This window comes from Natrix helvetica (genome assembly GCF_964273705.1).
Source record: "Natrix helvetica genome assembly, chromosome: 5".
Lineage (NCBI taxonomy): Eukaryota > Metazoa > Chordata > Lepidosauria > Squamata > Natricidae > Natrix > Natrix helvetica.
This window is the reverse complement of record NC_138551.1, coordinates 85985226-86006466: the sequence shown is the minus strand read 5'-3', so window position 1 is coordinate 86006466 and position 21241 is coordinate 85985226. Positions and strand designations below refer to the sequence as shown.

At 41.8% G+C, this 21241-nt stretch overlaps 1 protein-coding gene across 4 annotated transcripts in view; it reads left to right on the top strand.

Moving 5' to 3' along the window:
- Positions 1 to 21241, top strand: part of LRRC20 (leucine rich repeat containing 20) — a 155114-nt gene that overhangs the window by 29986 nt on the left and 103887 nt on the right. For all 4 annotated transcript variants that reach the window (XM_081955844.1, XM_081955845.1, XM_081955846.1 and 1 more), the window contains exon 3: positions 6038 to 6187. In XM_081955844.1, the coding sequence (XP_081811970.1) occupies positions 6038 to 6187 (150 nt within the window). The remainder of the gene's footprint in view (positions 1 to 6037; positions 6188 to 21241) is intronic.

Genomic DNA, 21241 nt, shown 5'->3' with positions numbered 1-21241 from the left:
TATTTGAGTCATCATTATCACAACTGCCTTGACCTATCTCTTTAGTGTCCCCATTAAGGTCAGCAAGGGCACTATATCTGTTTTGCTGGGTCACAGCAAAAGCTTTGGGTTTATGGTTCACAGCTCTCAACCTGCCAGATCCCACAGTTGTCCAGACAGCTCTTCTCCTGCAAGATCTTTGTGGTAGAGGGGGCTGATAGTGTGGCTTCACCATAGAGTGGAATGGCTGACGTAGACACCTAGTTTCTGCTTGGAGAGCACAGATTACAGATTCTAGATAGGTAATCTGCCTATGTAGACTCGTAATTTGTTTACAAAGGGGACAGTATCCAAATTTGAAAAGAGTACTGCGAAAGACAGGTGCAAAACAGCTATTACATTGAACTAAGCCAGTCATTTTGAAATAAATAAAATCACAATCTCAAACACACTAATCCAGAATGTATTATTGCTATTTTGGTTTATAGATATATGATTCGCGCGCCGTTAGGCGCGCGGGCCCCCACCTCAGTGTCTTTGTCTTGTGACTCACCCCCTCCTTCTCTCCAGCAGCTCCAATCCTAGCTTCAGGAAGATTCAAATGATATGGAGTTTAAGGGCCCCCACCTCAGTGTCTTTGTCTTGTGACTCACCCCCTCCTTCTCTCCAGCAGCTCCAATCCTAGCTTCAGGAAGATTCAAATGATATGGAGTTTAAGGGCCCCCACCTCAGTGTCTTTGTCTTGTGACTCACCCCCTCCTTCTCTCCAGCAGCTCCAATCCTAGCTTCAGGAAGATTCAAATGATATGGAGTTTAAGGGCCCCCACCTCAGTGTCTTTGTCTTGTGACTCACCCCCTCCTTCTCTCCAGCAGCTCCAATCCTAGCTTCAGGAAGATTCAAATGATATGGAGTTTAAGGGCCCCCACCTCAGTGTCTTTGTCTTGTGACTCACCCCCTCCTTCTCTCCAGCAGCTCCAATCCTAGCTTCAGGAAGATTCAAATGATATGGAGTTTAAGGGCCCCCACCTCAGTGTCTTTGTCTTGTGACTCACCCCCTCCTTCTCTCCAGCAGCTCCAATCCTAGCTTCAGGAAGATTCAAATGATATGGAGTTTAAGGGCCCCCACCTCAGTGTCTTTGTCTTGTGACTCACCCCCTCCTTCTCTCCAGCAGCTCCAATCCTAGCTTCAGGAAGATTCAAATGATATGGAGTTTAAGGGCCCCCACCTCAGTGTCTTTGTCTTGTGACTCACCCCCTCCTTCTCTCCAGCAGCTCCAATCCTAGCTTCAGGAAGATTCAAATGATATGGAGTTTAAGGGCCCCCACCTCAGTGTCTTTGTCTTGTGACTCACCCCCTCCTTCTCTCCAGCAGCTCCAATCCTAGCTTCAGGAAGATTCAAATGATATGGAGTTTAAGGGCCCCCACCTCAGTGTCTTTGTCTTGTGACTCACCCCCTCCTTCTCTCCAGCAGCTCCAATCCTAGCTTCAGGAAGATTCAAATGATATGGAGTTTAAGGGCCCCCACCTCAGTGTCTTTGTCTTGTGACTCACCCCCTCCTTCTCTCCAGCAGCTCCAATCCTAGCTTCAGGAAGATTCAAATGATTCACAAGGTGAATCCTTCCATCCCCACTGATACAGGGGAGAGGGACGTCTTCTGATATCACACCTAATTCTAAAAAAAAAAAAAAGGAGAGAGATTAAAATAGGTTAAGGAGCTTCTAGCAAGCTATGTAAATGAACATGTACTTTTAAAAAGTTAGACTTGAAATTAGGACATACACAACCATAGAGGACATAAAATTACTATATGGTGGAAGGATAAGCACAAATTATTTTCTTGCTTTGCATTGTACCTGTAAAGTTATAATGTGATATTAGTTCCTATCCTTTTCTCAAGTTCCAGCACAAGGCAACTTACGTATATTCTCCAGTGTTTAAAATTTAGGCCTTTTGCTTCTGCCGTTCTGACTTACTGAACCAGAGGTGGTATTCAGCAGGTTCTGACCAGTTCTGGAGAACCGGTAGCAGAAATTTTGAGTAGTTTGGAGAACCAGTAAATACCACCTCTGACTGGGCCTGCCCCCATCTATTTTTTGCCTCCCGAGTCCCAGCTGATCGGGAGGAAATGGGGATTTTGCAGTATCCTTCCCTTGCCATGCCCACCAAGCCATGCCCTCAGAACCGGTAGTAAAAATCTTTTGAACCTCACCAATGTACTCTACCAATCTCTTGCTGGCATTGGGAGGCAGATGTACGCGGTCCACATAATAATCTCTCTAGCCTGGGACTCTCTGGTTCCTGACTTGCCAATCTATTTTATCACCTCCTTGATTTTCTCAAGAAGAGACGTCAGGTGACTCTGGAGAAGGCATGCCCTATCCAACAAAATGAATTTTAAAGTGTAGAAAAGCAAAGCTTTACATTTAGGCAGGAAAAAAATCAAAGTACAGATTTGGCGAGACCTGCCTCAAAAACAGTTACTGTGAGAGGGATCTTGGAGTCCTAGTGGATGATCATTTGAATGTGAGCCAACAATGTGCAGCAGCAAGCCAGAAAAGCTAATACAATCCTGGGTTGTATAAACAGAGGCATAGAATCAAGACCATGTGAAGTATTAGTGCTGCTTTACAACACCCTAGAAAGACCACAACTGGAATACTGCAACCAATTTTGGTCACCATGCTACAAAAAAGATGTTGAGACCTTGGAAAAAGTTTAGAGAAGAGCAACTAAGATTATCAAAGGCCTGGAGAGTAAACCATATAAAGAATGGCTGCAGGTTTTGGGTCTGGCAAATCTAAAGAAAAAAAGAATTAGAGGTGACATGATAGCACTATTCCAGTACTTCAGGGACTGCCACAAAGAAGGGGGGGGGGGTCAAATTATTCTCCAAACCACCAGAGAGCAGGACAAAGAAATAATGGTTGGAAACTAATCAAAGAGAGAAGCAGCCTGGAATTAAGGAGAAACTTCCTAAAAGTGAGGACATTTAACCAGTGGAACAGCTTGCCTCCAGAAATCATGGGTCCTCCATCAGTGGAGGTTTTTGAGAAGAAACTGGAGACTCACTTGTTTGAGATGGTATAGGTTTTCCTGCTTGAGCAGGGGGCTGGACTAGAAGACCTCCAAGGTCCCTTCCAGCTGTTCTGTTCTGTTAGTAAAGCATGGATTAATCCTGGGAACAGAAGAAGAAACTTATAAAGAAATCTAAAGAAATTTAAAGCCACCCCATCTTAACTCTCTGATATAAGAGAAGGAAGGAAGAGAAACTCAGTCAGGCATTCAAGAGTTTATTACTGTAATCTACTGCCCTGATTCCCTGAAAATAAGCCCTCCCCGGATAATAAGCCCAATCAGGCTTTTGAGCGCATGTGCTAAAATAAGCCCTCCCCCAAAATATTGCAACACAGCAGCAGCCGTGAGGTAACCATACTCACCGCCTCCTGCACCTCAAAAATAATAAGATCTCCCCAAAAATAAGGCCAAGTGCTTATTTTGGGGGTCAAAAGAAAATAAGACCCTGTCTTATTTTGGGGGAAACACAGTAATTTTCCAATATTTACTGTGGAGTCAGTTTCGTGAGCTGGTGTACCTCAAAGGGACGAAACATACCTATGAAGGCAAGCAGAATCCATTTAGCTTAAAAGAGAAGCACACGATCTGTTCTAATGTGCAGAACGCAACTAGCAGGAACCAAAACCACACAGACGTTCCCTCATCCTGTCGGGTCACTACAGTATAATGTGGTAGTTCATGACTCCAACATTAAATAATAGACAATTGCTTTGAAAAGAACTGGGCATCAGAAAAGGAGAAACACCTGGAAACCGAGCTTTGCAAATTATATTCTTGTCTAAACCCTTTCTCTCATAACGCCTCTGAATTCTTCCATTGTTCTTCCCGGAATTATTAACTGCAGCCCTCGGTTCAGAGAATGGATCTGGACAGCGGTAGCTGCACTTTTCCATTACATTTTGAAAAGAATTGAATGATCTCTGGCTGGCTGATCTCTGGTGCTGCGTGATCAGCAGTCAGTGTTAATTCAGTTGAAGGCTCCAGGATTATATAGCATAAATTTCCCAATTTCAGTTTGTGGGAAAGTGGGTGTATTTTAGACCGAAGGTAATCCAAAATTGCTGAGGAATTTGACATTCTGACAAATTGGCTATCAAGAGACACCAAGAGATACACTCCATCTCTATGCCGTTTAAAAGACAAGCCACATGTACTCTGCATTTCACAACCAGCAAACTTCACTCTCCCCTTCCCTGATGATATTACAGAGCCTATGAATAAAACAGGAAACCAACTAAGCTCAGAGAAAATAGAATATATAAAACTTAGTCTTAAGAGAAAATGAAAAGATACGTATATGCAGAAGATCATGTCATAATTTATATTATGAAATCGAATTCCATATATTAGCAGAGGAGAGCTGCACACTAAGAACCACAGGTGATCTGGATGAAAAATGTAGATAAGAAACACTAAATATTATAGAGATATGAATATAGATGGTTGAACGTTAAAGCTATTGTATAGGAAGTATTTTAAACAGTACTGTGTTTCAGATCTAAATACAGTACATTTACAGTGACTAAAATAGAAGCTAACTGGATTTACTTATCAAACTGACAACTTCATCAGTGTTTATATACTACACTAAAAAGCATAGTGTGTGAATTAAAAACTTGCTAGATATTATATAGATATAAATATAGACAGTTGAAGAGTAAAGCTATTGTATGGGAAATAGTAGCTACATGGGTTTACTTATCCGAGTGATATTTCATCTGTGTTTGTTTATTATGGCTTACTACAGGGATTGTCCAACTGTGGATCATGAGCAAACATTGTGGCTTTCCAACTGTTTCAAAAGCCCATCTGGGATTCTAGGAATACTCTTTCTAATCTGTTCTTTGAATTCATTTGTTTGACTGTACAGCCCACAATCCTCTTCAAAGACACCCACCCCACCCCAAATCTCCACGCGCTTTTCCTGAAATTGCTGGGAGCAGAACCAAACTCTGACTGAGAGTCAGTTTGGTGTGTGCAGAGAGGATAAAAGATAGAACAAGGAGCCCATTGATGCTAAAATGATAGCTGGCACTGTCAGGATAACTGAGCATGAGTTCATTAGTTTGATTCATAGGGAGGAACACAATTTCATTTATCGTTCTAGGGTGTTGTACAGAGTATAACTTATTTATTTATTTTGATTCTCTCTTTTGAGTGATGTGTAGATGTTGTTTACCTCTCTGTACCTGTTGATGGCTGATTTATCTGAGTGCCAGGTGGGTGTGGGCAGTTTACAGTGTCAGCGTACAATATTGCCCCCAACAATTGGGGTCCTCATTTTACTGACCTTGGAAAGCTGAGGCAATAACTTTTTCTCCCTATGTTTCTTCTACATGCTGGCTAGATTAATGTAGAATATGCAGGAGTTATTTGTGCGTTCTTCTCACGTACAGAGAGAAGAAGCAAGTTCTTTGCCAGTTCACCTGAAAAGAGCAAAGACCACTTTTACCAAGAGGAGGAAGAAAATGTGCTCATTATATTCCTCGGCTGCAGGAATATTATTCCTACATTTACTGAGGTTTATGTATTTTTGAGGGGCAGGGCTTCTGAGAGAAGTTATAAGACAGAAGAATTCAGAGCAGGGAGATGGGATGGACTGTTGCCTGACTTCCAAAATGAAGTAGAGACAATAGCTACCCACGTTTATCCTCCAGATAATTTATTTTGTTCATTTCAGACCTGCATGCTGTGTTTGTCAGTGAATATGGTTCATATTTAAGTGGGAGGAAAATAGAAGAGTTTTCCTGGCATCACTATTACTTTGATATTCTGGTCTGTTGCAGCACCCCATCCTATCTTCTCAAGCTAGATTTTATTTCAAAGAAGTGTATCTGCTCCCGATTCTTCTACTGCAAGCATCTAATCCTCACGGACAGCTAATAAAATTTTGATGCCTCACAACGCAGCTTATTTTGTTCTGGAAAACTCAATATTTCTTCTCTCACCCTTCTTTTCCTCCTTTGATGTCTTCCTTTAGATTTGGCAGATTGCAAATTGATGACATTCCCCATCGCCCTTTATAAAGTCATGAGGCATGTGGCTGAAGGCATACATCTCATCACGCTGGCCAATAATGAGCTGAAGTCTGTAACCGGCAAATTCATTATCACTTTTAGTCAGCTGAGAGGTAGGTACACCTCTGCAGGCAACAAGCAAAAGGAAGTATCTCTGTTGTTGCTATTACTTTTCCAAATGTCAGGACTTCTTCATTTTAAAAATGTATTTATGCCGTGTGTAACATGTTTTTTCTCAGTAACCATGAATACAATGTTATAAATTGATAGTAAAACAGTAATTATCAAAATGTAGGTAGTCCTCGATATAGTGTCTTGTTTAATGACCATTTGAAGTATTGCCCCCGACACAGAGCCCTCGTCTGAGCCTTCCCCAGCCTCCAGGACTGGTCCATGCTCTCCCCAACCTCCTCACTGTCTGACTCTGCTGCCAGCCTTGCTGGCGGGCCACAATATGAAGTTACAATAGCACTGAAAAAAGTGACCTGTGACCGATTTTCACACTTAGTGACACCTTTGACTGATTTTCACACTTGAAGCATCCCCATAGTCATGTGATCAGAGTTCATATCTTCACACTCCTGAAATGAATCTAACAAACGAATGAACCGATTGTTTCATGCAAAAGCCCACTCCCCTTTCTCTCCTCTTTTATTTCCTATGGGAGGGGCCAGTCATCTTCCACCTGTGACTTTACTCCCAAGTCTACCCTGATTTCTGAGCTGTTCTTTTCTTTTGGCAGCTCTGTGCATGCACACACTGGAAACAGGCTCTGGCTGTTTCTCTGCCTCACTGCTGCCTAGCTCCGTATGCACCTGATCACTGCCAGACGGCCTTGGCCCCGTCTCTGCCCCCGACACAGAGCCCTCGTCTGAGCCTTCCCCAGCCTCCAGGACTGGCCCATGCTCTCCCCAACCTCCTCACTGTCTGACTCTGCTGCCAGCCTCGTTCGCGGGCCACAATATGAAGTTACAATAGCACTGAAAAAAGTGACCTGTGACCGATTTTCACACTTAGTGACACCTTTGACTGATTTTCACACTTGAAGCATCCCCATAGTCATATGATCAGAGTTCATATACTTGACAACTGGTTCCTATTTATGATAATTGCAGATTTCCGCATGATCGCCTTTTGCAACCTTCTTACAAACTCAGTGGGGAAGCTTAAAATTCATTTAACAACCGAGTTAACTAATTTAACAACCACAGTGATTCACTTAACAAATGTGGTGGGAAAGATGGTAAAATGGAGCAAAACCTGACTTAACAAACAGCTCACATAGCAACATAAATGTTGGACTCAATTGTGATAATAAATCGAGGACTACCTATAAAAGAGTCTTTTTGGGGAGAGATAAGTGGCAAATAAATTAATAATAAATTAAATAAAAATTTCCCTCTCAAACGTTATAAGCAATGTGATCATCTTAGCTTCTCACAGCCTCACAAATGTATAATTTGAGAGGTAAGAGCTGAACATCAGAAAAATTTACACATGGTAGACTTCTGTACGATGTTTATTTTTCAAATTTTAGATTGAACCTTCCTGCTGTTGCGATGACATTGTTACTCTGCCTTGCAGCAAAAGTTTATATCTTTCATTTTCTGTAGAGTTCTCTGCAATGTGGAATAATCCTGTGTCCTTCAGTAACCCACCAGTTCTATTGTTTTCATTTAAGCTAGAGGTTCTCAAACAGTATCTCAGCAGTTTAGAGGATTTTTTTTAAAAAAAATCAAATTTACATGGATAAAATGGAAACACTTTCAAAACTTACTGGCGTTCACTATGCAAGCCAGCTTCAGGCAATTGTGAGAATCTCTTGATAGATTAGAATTTAATTTTTAAAAGCAAGAAGTTATATTATCGCATGCCAGCTCCATTAGTTTCATTTGGAGGGAGATCACTCAAAATCTTTTATCACAAAGTGAGCAGAATAGTGGCACAACTCTTTTGCCAGTAAAATAATTTGTAATGTTGGTGTCTGTTGCCAATCGTTTGGTGAACTGGGAGTTACAATACTGATTTCATACAGAATAGAATAGAATAAAACTTTTTTTTTCAGGCAAGAGCTTCACTTTATTTTTGGATAGTGGCCATATTAAACAGAATAACAAAATAACTGAGTTGGAAGGGACCTTGGAGGTCTTCTAGACCAACCCCCTGCTTAGGCAGGAAACCCTACATCACGTCAGACAAATGGTTATGCAACTTCTTCTTTACAAGTTCCAGTGTTGGAGGATTTACAATTTCTGGAGGCAAGTTGTTCCACTGATTAATTGTTCTGTCAGGAAATTTCTCCTCAGTTCTAAGTTGCTTCTCTCCTTGATTTATTTCCACCCATTGCTTCTTGTCCTAACCCAGCGGTTCTCAAATAGTGGGGCGCGCCCCCCTGGGGGGGCGCGAGGCTCCATAAAGGGGGGCGCGAAGGCTCCCTTTCCATCTGGGTGCAACGGCGGCGGCGGCGTGGGCGAGGCATAATATATCCCGCCTGGAAGTGGCAGCACTTCGCACTGTGGATTTTCATTGGAACCGCGGGCTGGAGCTGTTCAAGAAGCCTGCTCGGGCGGGGGTGGGAGGGAGGGAAGCATGGCTGTCCCAGGCTTCCCTCCCTTCCCCCCCCCCACCCAGCCCAAGCAGACTTTTTGCACAGCTCCAGCCCGCAGCTCTGATGAGTCTCTGAGCAGTCCCCAGCGCTGCCACTTCAAGCCGGGATATATTCTGCCATGCCCTCGGCGGCGTCTTTATGCAGGTAGCTCGCCTCCCCCCCAGCAGCTCCACCGCCAGCATTCCGTCTGGAAGCGGAAGCGCAACAGCCGCTGTTGGGGAAGGGACAAAGGGGCGGCGGTCGCCCGATCTTGCCACCCCCACCCCTTCGCCCCTGGTAACGGCGACTGTTGTGCTGCTGCTTCCAGCTGGGATGCTGGAGGAGCTGCTGGCAGGGAGGGAGGGAAGAAGGGGAGGAGGGAGTAAGGATAGACAAGCAAGAGGGAAAGAGGAAAGAAGGCAAGCAGGCAGGAAGGAGGCAGAAGGAAGGAGGGAAGAATGGAACTGGAAGGGAGGCAGGGAAGGAGGGAGGGAGAAAGGAAGGATAGGAGGATAGGGAAAGAGGAAAGAAGGCAGGCAGGCAGGGGGAAAGAGGAAGGAGGGAACTGGAAGGGAGGCAGGAAGGAAGGGAAGGAGGAAGGGAGGGTGGAAGGAAGGATAGACAAGTAAGAGGGAAAGAGGAAAGAAGGCAAGCAGGCAGGAAGGAGGCAGAAGGAAGGAGGGAAGAATGGAACTGGAAGGGAGGCAGGGAAGGAGGGAGGGAGAAAGGAAGGATAGGAGGATAGGGAAAGAGGAAAGAAGGCAGGCAGGCAGAAGGGAGGGAGGTGCAAGGAAGGAAGGAAGCATAGATAAGCAGGAGGGAAAGAAGGCAGGCAGGCAGGGGGAAAGAGGAAGGAGGGAACTGGAAGGGAGGCAGGAAGGAAGGGAAGGAGGAAGGGAGGGTGGAAGGAAGGATAGACAAGTAAGAGGGAAAGAGGAAAGAAAGCATGTGACTACGGTGGGAGAGGAGGAAAGACCGGTGTGCTATGTTATGCAGAGGTGTACTTATAACAATTTTATAGACAAATTATACTATTTACAGTCGCGCGGGGGGGGGGGGGCGCGAAATGTTTTCTTCTTCCTAGGGGGGGCATGACAGAAAATAATTGAGAAGCACTGTCCTAACCTCAGGTGCTTTGGAGAATAGCTTGACACCCTCTTCTTTGTGGCAGCCCCTGAGAGAAGAATAACTAGCACAATATATTCTAAAATGAATAAATGATTCCCTGACAGATTTAATTACCTCCTCAAAGATTAAAAAGATTTTTGCATTTTATTAAGATTGTTGAAAAGTAGTAAAAGTTAAAGGGCATTTGAGGAATATGTAGAGTGAAACTACAATCAAATTGCTATGCATAAATAACATGAGCTTTGATGAAATATATACTAAGGAAGCAACATTATGTGGTTGTAAAGAAGGATTAATGAGGTTTGACAGAGGCGCAGAACAAAACTGCATACTGTATTTTCATAAAGCAATTTTAACAGACAAACAATTGAGCGGCTGAGTGAATAATATTTATTAAGGAAAGATGCATATGGTTGCTTATGTTTATTTTTTAAGACTTTCGGTAATGTTAGCTATTCAAAGGTGCTGGAGTATATTGTGTCTCCTTACAAATCATTTAATCATTGATTGAATGAACATTTTAGTAGCTGTGCAAAAATATGAAATGACGAAAGGAAAATTTAAGCGTCCCTCCAACTATAATTATCAATTATCTTAGCTGTGTCTGTCGTATACTGTTGAAATAAGTCATCTCTAGCATTGTCTTTAAGAATGGGGTGGCTCAGTGGCTAAGATGCTGAGCTTGTCGATCAGAAAGGTCGGCAGTTTAGCGCCCCGAGTCCCTTTGGGGAGAGCTATAAAAATCGAAATAAAGGTAAAGGTTCGAATCCTTAGTGCCACGTAATGGAGTGAGCTTCCGTTACTTGCAGAGGATGGAATGATGAGAGCAAAGTATTATTGGAAGAAAAGCCTGGTCCGATTCCAAGCTGGGAGAAAGGTGCTGGAAATAAAATGGAGGCTGACTGATTACAAGAAAAAAAGGTTTATTTGGATTTCAGAAACTTCATTGACAGCAGCAGTGTTTGCGGTAGCTCACCCCTTGACTTAGGAATGGATAGATTTTTATAGTTTTCTGAGATGCTCCAGGGGGTTGTACAATGTAGTGAGACCTTGTGTCTTCTGCTATTCTAACGGTGATGGATTAATTCTATTATGTCCTAAAGGTCATGTCCTATTCTTAGAATTTGGATGGAGGATGTAAATTTTAATCCCATCAGCTCAAACCTTCTGTGTGTTTTGTTTATGAATAGATTGGCCCAGTCTTTCTCAATGGGCATGAAATATCCATCTCTAAAGATTTGAGACTTCTGCTATTAAGAAAGACTTGGTATGCTTTCTGCCTTTAAGGACATGCTTTCTCTATTTGTCCTTTGCGAAAATATTCTATATTCTGCCTTTCTTAGTATTAAGAATGAAGAAAATTTTAATCTGGAGAGAGGGAGCTTCCTGTCAGGGGAAAAAACACCCTGTTGGAGATCGATGGACCGTGGCTGATTCCCTTCCGCATATCTCTTGAGATATTGAGAAAAATAAGTCTTTAAAGTATTCTAATTAATAAACAAACTTTAATAATAAAATAAAGTAAATGAAAACAGAAATAACTAATTGGTTACATTTTGATAATGAAAGCTACGTTTGCCAAAGTTGGCTGCCGAACAAAGAAGAGAGGAATTTTTGGAATGTGTAACGCGTGCGCAATAAATCACTTTCAGATAAGAACCCTTTTTTGTTTTATGACCTGCGCAATAAAGCTTTCTTAGTTTAACTCTTGAGTGTCAGTTTAGGCAGTTCAGGCCTAGCAAACCTTTTAACATCGTGACACCCCTTCTTTTGCTAGTCTGGGCTGACGTCATCAAATCATCAATTAAGGCACATCTTCTTTCGCAGATATTCGTGTTGATTTGCGGCGAGTGGTTTGTTAAGCATGTCTGCGATCTGATCATGTGTAGAAACATATTGCAATTTAACAAAACCTTGCTTAACTAATTGCTTTGTGTTTTGATAACGAATGTCAATGTGTCTGGACCTAGAACCTGTAAAATGTGACTCAGAAATATAAACAACAGATACATTATCTTCCATCACAGTGATTGGTCGAATCGGACGTGTCCAGATATCTGTGATCAAAGCATCAAACCACGTTAGAGAATTACAAGCATCTGAAACACAAGCATATTCAGCTTCAGTAGATGAACATGAAACAAAACTCTGTTTTCTCACTTGCCAGTAAACAGGACAACCATTTAGGAACATCATGTAACCAGAAGTGCTTTTGCGTGACTTCTTGTCGCTCGCCCAGTCGGCGTCGGCAAAACAAATCAACTTTGGTTGATCAGTGTGTGTTGGTTCTAGCAATAACTTCATGTGTTTAGTGTGTTTTAGGTATTTCAACAACTTCTTAATGCATGACCAATGAAATTGTGTTGCCTTACCTACGTGTCGTGATAAAAGATTAACACTAAGTGCGATGTCAGGTCTGGTCCAACTACTAATGTATAATAGTGAACCAATGACTGAACGATAAAGTGTTTGATCCTCGAACTCAGGACTTGGTTCATGTGTTAAGTTGTGAAAATCTGTTTGCATGGGTGTCTTTGTTGTGCTAGCATCTTTCATGTTGCAATGATGTAGAATGTGGTCAATTTTCTCTTCTTGTGAAAGACTAAACCCCTTCTGTGTCTTTTCAATTTGAACACCTAAATAAGTGCTAATGTGTCCTAAAGATTTTAGTGTGAAGTATCTCTGCAAACTTTTAGCAAAAATCTCACTCATTTTCTTATTTGGACCAATATAAACAATATCATCAACATAAACAAGAATTATCTCATATGCATTGTTAGATCTTTTTGTGAACACGCATTCATCAGTTTCGGACTTAATAAAGCCCATTGAATTTAGTTTGTCAGTAAGACATAAATACCACATTAAACCTGACTGTTTCAGACCATAAAGACTTTTGTTCAGGAACCAGGTATCCCCTTCTTGCTTTCGGAATCCTGGAGGGCTTCTCACGTAGATCTCTTCATCTAGGTCTGCATGTAGATAAGCTGTGTCCACATCAAATTGAAAAACTTCTAAACCAAGAATAGTTGCAGTGGTTAAGGCAATTTTTACACTTTCAGTTCTGACTGTTGGTGAGTAAGTGTTTGTGTAGTCCTCAGGATAACGTTGAGCGAAACCCTGAGCTACAAGTCTGGCTTTGTATAAAGACTCACCATTTGGTTTCTTCTTGATTCTGTAGACCCATCGGGTGCCAATGACTTTCTTGTTTGCTGGAGGTTTTGCAGGTGTGAATACATTAAGTTTCTTTAAACTGTCCATTTCATCCTGCATTGCATCATACCATTTGTCTTGTTCTGAATCAGGAAGCTGTTTGATTTGTGTGAATGTCTCTGGAGGAAGAGTAACGTTGCAAATCAAAGGTACTGGTGTTTTTGTCAGTTGCCATGAATAACGTTGTGGAGGGATTCCTTTTGTGGCCCTCTTGGAGCGTCTAGGAACATCAGTCCAGTCTTCTTCTTCTTCTTCATCATCATCCTCGTCCTCACGTTCGTCGCTAGCATCAGCATCCGCGGCTTGAGAAGACGGAACATCAGGTTGTGAAGAACTGGTAGAAGGAACATCTGCCTGCGAATTGTCATCAGGCTGCGTGGCATCTGGGACACCATCTCTAGGAAAATAAACTTCAGGATCATTGGAATGAATCCTGGACCAGTCAATGTCTTCCTCAAAATTAGCAGATTGTGAAATGACAATCACATGTTTAGTATCAATGAATTTGTACCATTTTGAATTATCATCAATACCCATAAATCTTAGTCTCTTTGGTCCTTGAGTTATAGGAGTGTTCACCATAGCATATGAACCAAAAATATGGAGGTTCTTGAGATTAGGCTTGTAGCCATACAGCATGTAGAAAGGAGTTTGATTGATTACACTGCTCCAAGTACGGTTGACAATGTAATTTGCATATTTGATTGCTTCACCCCAGTATGCGTTACTGAGATTGGCATCTTCTAGAAGACAACGCATCATGGTTTGTAGAACCCCTTGTCTTCTTTCTACAACTCCGTTATGAGCCGGTGTATATGGAGCAGATGTCTGATGAAGAATTCCATTCTTACGCATCCAGTCCTGGAAACGCTGAGACATGAATTCTGCACCACGGTCACTCTGGATTCTGGCGATGCGAACTTGGTATTGTGTAGAAACAAATGCTGCAAAGTCTTTAAAGATCTGAAAGGTCTCAGATTTCTCTCTCATAGGATATACAAATCCATATCTAGAATGATTATCTACAATTGTTAAAAAATACTTTCTGCCACCAAGTGTTGGTGGGAAAGGACCCACTATGTCAGTGTGTACCAAATCAAAAATGCGTGTTGACCGGCGTGTAGCGTGTTTGGGAATTGCAGCCGCCTTGGATTTAGCCTTTTTGCAAACCGCACAATCCAAAAACACCTTACACCCCTTTAGATCCAAACCTTTTGCGAACTCCGGCATTTTTCTAAGAACACGGAAACTGGCATGCCCCAATCTTCTGTGCCACTTGTGAATACACCTGGAATGCAAAGGTTTACCAGTTAGTGAATTCTCAACATTAACAGTTTCATGAGGACCCTCAGGCTTGCTTTGAGCAATCTGTTTCTGTTTTCTTTGTTTGTTGGCTTTAGGAGCCTTTGGCACAGTAACGCTTTCTCTCTCTGGGACAACTCTCTCTGGGTCTGCGTTGTGCCTTTTTGGAGTTTGCATACTTGCCTGTGCTTGCCCTTTAGGCTTTGGCTTTAAGTAATAAACACCACCAATCAGCATGGTTTCAGCAACAATATCACCATCTTTAACTAAGTAACTTGCTTTTTCGAGGTGGTGAACCTGGAACTTTAACTCTCTAGACAAGTGACTTTGACTAAGCAAATTACTGGTTGCTGAAGGTATGTAATAAACATCAGGGATGTGTGTATCGAGCTCTTCAATGTAAACAGTTCCTTTTCCCATAACCTTGCAAGTGTGGTTGGTGAAGGAATACAGTTCTCGATACTCGGGCTCTGGTTCGCCCATCTCTGTGAAAAGTTCCCTTCTGTGGGTAACGTGCACAGCTGCTCCACTATCTAAAGTCCACAAAAGACGTCTGTCGAACTTTGGATCAGGTTGTGGAACGTTGGTTATGGCCAGTGTTGCAAGCGGAGCTTGTGAATCACGCCTTGGACCACGACGACCTTGTCTTCCGCCTCTACCTCTGCCTCTGGAATCTGTTCCTCTGGGCTGGTACGTGGCGGGAGCTGGAACTCGTTGGGGACAATCCCGGGTGTCATGTCCCACACGGTTGCAGGTGTAGCATTTTGGCATCCTTGGAGCGTAGCCTCTTCCTCGGAAGGGACGTCTGGCTGGAGCCTTTGGTGCTGGAGGCCGTTGCAGATGTGGGGTAGCTAACCTGATAGCTTCGTCTTCCACTAAAAGTCTGCAAACGTGGTTAACTGTGCGTTGAGCAATAGGCACGTAGTTAATCTTTGCAACAGCATCTTTCCATTCATAATTCAATGAGTTAATGATGATGCTAATCATTTGGATATCATCGATTACATGGCCATTTTGTCTCAATTCACTTCTCATTCTTTTCAGTTTGGTCAAATGTCCACCAATTCGTTCACCAGGTTTCAACTTCGAACCATGGAACTCAGACATGAGCAAACATGAGGATTCAATTGAAACGGGCCTGTAGCAATCTTCCAAAATAGCCCATATTTCTTGGGCAGTTGCATCAGGTGGAAAGATACCTTGGATCTCAATTTCCATTGACATGAGTAAAGTCGTGATAGCTCTGTTTTCGAGGTTTCTTATTGCAGGTGTCCAGGGTTGACGGGGAGGATCAAAAACCATGGAATATGTGCCTTCTCTTCGAAGCAAGAGCGCAATTTCACTGACCCAGGCTTTATAATTCTCTCCTGACTCCTTTAATTTGGACTCACCAGTCAAGGGGGTGACTGTGAATACCTGCTGAGGAATGATTTGTTGCTCTGGTTGCAAAGCTGGTTGTTGAACCAGGGGATGCTGGGGTTGCATCATTGGCCTTTGCGTGGCAACATCAAATTGGCTTCCTCGAATTCGCCTTTGGCTTTGCCTTTTTTCATCTAGGGAGGATTCAACGCCGCCAGGGGGTGTTGAAGACTTAACCTTTGATGGCAAAGTTTGGGCTTCTGTAAAACTCATAGACATATCTCTGAAAATCTGGTTCAATTGCTTAATCTTTTGCTGTAATAATTTTTCTCCGCCAGCAGATGGCAGTGCAGCTTCACTTTTTGGCTGCCTCTCCTTTCTATACGTATGCTGAAGTTCAATGGGCTCAAAGGGACCACGTGACCTCGGTGACGTGTACATGTCTCTTTGTTCTAATTGACCAGTGAACTCTGTGGGGTGTGTCTTAGGCTGTTGTTTTGAAGAAGACAAGATGGCGTCCTCAGACATTTTGGGAGTGGGGGAGCTTCTTCTACTTCGCCTTATCTCCTCAAAACACACTCTCGCCTCCTTAGCATATCTTTCTAAACGTTCTATTTGATCAAGATAGCTTTGCATTTCTTGCTCATCTGGGGAGATGTCATAAACTTTGCTTTCTGCGTGGGAGGATTTTTCCTCTGCCGGCAGTTGCCGTTTAGACTTTTGCCGTTCATTAATTGTATCTTGATAATGAGGGACATTTACTGACCTCAGTCCGTAGATCTTGCCTTCTGTAACTCTTTCCCCCATTTCTGGCTCGGCACCTGAAGAATCTTGCTCCTCTGTATCCGAGGGAGCCTCTTTGTCAGAGGAAGCTGATTCATCTGTGTTCGCCCCATCTTTCTTTTTCTTTCTCTTCTTCGACATGGCTAATTAGGCTTAGTCGGTTATCTTAAGATAGCGCGAAGAGAAAATACAGCCATAAATTGTAGTCATCTCAGCTGGTATCATCAAAAAACCATCCTCTGCTACCAAGTTGTCAGGGGAAAAAACACCCTGTTGGAGATTGATGGACCGTGGCTGATTCCCTTCCGCATATCTCTTGAGATATTGAGAAAAATAAGTCTTTAAAGTATTCTAATTAATAAACAAACTTTAATAATAAAATAAAGTAAATGAAAACAGAAATAACTAATTGGTTACATTTTGATAATGAAAGCTACGTTTGCCAAAGTTGGCTGCCGAACAAAGAAGAGAGGAATTTTTGGAATGTGTAACGCGTGCGCAATAAATCACTTTCAGATAAGAACCCTTTTTTGTTTTATGACCTGCGCAATAAAGCTTTCTTAGTTTAACTCTTGAGTGTCAGTTTAGGCAGTTCAGGCCTAGCAAACCTTTTAACATCGTGACACTTCCTATAATTACAGTGTTATTACCTAAAATACAAAATATGTATGCTTTATCGTATAGGAGAGCCAGTATTTTTGAAGGTAGTAGTTGACCTGTCTCCCTGGAGATTAATACTAACCTGCACTGGGAGACAAGCAATTGAGTGCATTGACATGCCATGCTATAACAGGTGGGCAATTTAGAAGACACCCAATTCTCTTTTTTGTAGCGGGTAGGATCTCCCGTGACTGTGGCACAGAATTTGCCTGCACAATTATATATATATAATATATGCTGGTTTTGTTGTATTCGGGTCTTTTCCCGTGTAAGGTAACCTTACACGGGAAAAGACCCGAATACAACAAAACCAGCATACCTACACCCGTGAAAATCTACGAAAACAAATTATATATATATATATAAAATCACCTGGATCCCAACGTTTTGAAAACTGAAAGGCTACTATAAATTATTATTTTTTTTTTAAAAAAAGAAAACCCTACTTCCTCAAAAACCTAGCAAAATTTCTGGGTTCAGTGGTTCTAATTCCTGTAAAAATAAAGAAAAGGAAAGTAGACAATTTAGTTTTCTCTCCTTTGGTTTGGTGCGTTGCTATGATAAAGGACCATCTACTGCTACATCTGCTTTTTTATTCTTTCCAAATTCTTTCGATCCATATGAAAAATTTAGTGCCATGATTCATCTTTTTCACAACTGCAAACATGAAAAACCCTTCAAAATTCTCAAAAGCTTTTTTTCTGTATCTGGAGAGATCAATAAAATAAAGCTTTTTCTTTTTGGTCTCATTCCGGTTTTTGTTCTCCTTTTCAGAAATCGAAAAGGCAGCCTTGCGTGAGATCAGTTGCTTAAAAAGAAATTAAGAACATTATCAATTCAGAGTTACTTGCTTCTAGGCCAGGGGTTAGCAATCCGTGGCTCTGGAGCCGCATGTGGCTCATTCATCCCTCTGCTGCAGCTTCCTGTCGCTGATTGGCTCCATGATTAATATAGTTTTCGGTTAGGACACCCTAGGAGGAGACTCTATGGTGGGGAGAACCAGACTTCCGGTTGGCTCCAGAATTGAATGGGAGGCTTCCGGTTAGGATCTTTGTGGCTCTATGAGTGTTTAAGGTTGCCGACCCCTGTTCTAGGATATCACCATTTTGTTTGTTTGAACCAGATATAATCTATCTAATCCAGTTCCTGCTTTTCTTTTCTTTTAATTTTTAAATTAGATTCTTGGTGTTTTCTGAATTTATTTCTCAGCTTGGAGGCATCTCATTACCAGCTAGGTAACATAATCAGTGCATGGGAAGGATGTTTAAGTCAACTCTGAACAGGTAGACCTTAACATACAGCTATAATGGAGTCAGTCCATTACATTGTATGTTGTAATGGTTGTACTGTAAAACAGTTCCTTTTTTTACAGCAGCCGTTAATTGAATTCCGTGGTCTTTAAGAGAACCAGTGGTTTTTCTATGTGTGTGGTTTTGCCAAAAATCAGAGATAAATGCTGGTTTTCAGCAAAGCCATTGTAAAACATCCTGACTTGAGTATGGAATGCTACTAATGCAGCCATGTTTGCTAAACACCTGAAGTTCAGGCTTGTGACTTTGGAAGAGCCTGTCTGTGATAACATCTGGCTTTTGTTTGTAATTTTGAACAGTTGCTAAGCAACTGGTCATAAATTAAGGGCTACCTGTAAATTCTCCATTAAGCTAATTTCCTTCTGCTCTATTCAATTAATTTAATTTTTCTTTTTACCCAAAGAGGGAGCTCCATCATAATGAACGCTTATTGGAAACAAAATGTTACAATATTCATTTGAAAAATATTTCAATTACTTTTTAATGTTTGGTAATTAAGTAATTTTGTTGTGCCATTTCCCCTCACACTAGTCATTTGTTAAACTGTAAAGAATTACTGGACTTTCTATTTTTAGAACTAACTTTCTTTTCTTCTTCTACTATTAATGTTATAATTTGTTTTGCTTGAATTTAATGAATAGAAACTCGTAAGGGTAAGGTTACTTACTATTCTTCCTAATAAAGCAGAAAGAATCATAAGATCAGACATAGCCCTGCTGGATTCTTCTTTTCCTCAGCTTGAAGAATTTCTTATGGGAAATTGCATACAGGGGAATTAACTGAACAAACACATCAACATTTAGAAATGGCACATGATTCTCTTAAGGCTAATATTAGACCCCACCAATTAATGACTCAAGTCTGAGAAAAGAATAACCTAATAACAAGAGTTAGAAGGGACTTTAGAGGTCTTCTGGTCCAACCTCCTGCTCACACATAAGACCCTATACCATGTCAGATAAATGGCTGTCCAGTCTCTTCTTAATAGTTTCCAGTGATGGAACACCAGAGGTGGTGTTCAGCCAGTTCTAACAGGTTCTGGAGAACTGGTAGCGGACATTTTGAGTAGTTCGGAGAATCGGCAAACAGGCTGGCCCTGCCCCCTCTGCCTCCCAGCTGATCTTTTTTTGTTGCCCTAAACAGGAGAACGGAGCTGGAAAGCAGGTTAGTGGGGTGGGGAGGGAATGAGGATCTTGCAGTATCCTTCCCCTGCCACGCCCACAAAGCCACACCACACCCACAAAGCCAGGCCCATAGATGCGGTAGTAAAAAAAAATTCAATGCCACCACTGTGGAGCACCAACAATTTCTAAAGATAAGCTGTTCCACTTAATAATTGTTCCCACAAATTTCTCCTTAATTCTAGGTTGCCTCTCTCCTTGATTAGTTTCCATCCACTGTTTCTTGTCTTTGCCTTCTGGTGCTTTGGAAAACAGGTTGACCACCTCTTCTTGGTGGTGGCCCCTCAAATATTGGAACACTTGCTTTGCACATTGCAAAGACACTGGAGAATTGCAGACTGCCTTTAGTTCTAAAGTCTCAGCCAGCGGAACTGGAGAAAGAAGAAACCACATTATAATTTGGTAAAAATAATTTAAAGTTCAGTCTTTACCTGAGAATTAAAGTAAAGAAGACTGAGAAAAGAAAAAAATTCATCTTGGAGACAGACAACCTACTGGAAATTTAGTAAATCTACAGAGTAACTTTTTGGGTGGCACAAAGGAGAAAACTGCCATGGGATATACGTGTCAAATTCACATTTTTGTGGACTGAAGAGGTAATAGAAGAACTAGAAAAAATTAAAGTCCTTTATAGCTTGGAGATACAATAATTGAGATTTTACCAGATGAACCTCCATGAATATAAGGTAGACCATAACCTACTACTAGATAAAGTAGAAGAATGTGGGTTAGACAGCATCACCACCAGATGGATTCGTAACTGGCTGACCCACCGCACTCAACGGGTAGTCCTCAATGGAACTGAATCTACATGGAGGGAAGTATGCAGTGGAGTACCCCAAGTCTCTGTTTTAGGCCCAGTACTCTTCAACATCTTCATCAATGATTTGGATGAGGGAATAAACGGGGAACTCATCAAATTTGCAGATGACACCAAGCTGGCAGGAATAGCCAACACTCCAGAAGATAGGCTTAAGATACAGAAGGATCTTGACAAACTTGAACATTGGGCATTATCTAATAAAATGAAATTCAATGGTGAAAAGAGTAAGGTTCTACATTTAGGCAACAAAAACGAAATGCACAGGTACAGTATAGATGATACCTTGCTCAGTAGTAGTAACTGTGAAAGGGATCTTGGAGTCCTAGTGGACAACCATTTAAATATGAGCCAGCAGCGTGCAGCAGCTGCCAAAAAAGCCAATACAATTCTAGGCTGCATAAATAGAGGGATAGAATCAAAATCATGTGAAGTGTTAATACCACTTTATAATGCCTTGGTAAGGCCACACTTGGAATACTGCATTCAGTTCTGGTCGCCACGATGTAAAAAAGATGCGGAGACTCTAGAAAGAGTGCAGAGAAGAGCAACAAAGAGGATTAGGGGACTGGAGACTAAAACATATGAAGAACAGTTGTTTAGCTTAAGAGAAAGAAGGACTAGGGAAGACATGATAGCAGTGTTCCAATATCTCAGGGGTTGCCACAAAGAAGAGGGAGTCAAACTATTCTCCAAGGCATCTGAGGGTAGAACAAGAAGCAATGGGTGGAAACTAATCAAGGAGAGAAGCAACTTAGAACTGAGGAGAAATTTCCTGACAGTTAGAACAATTAATCAGTGGAACAGCTTGCCTCCAGAAGTTG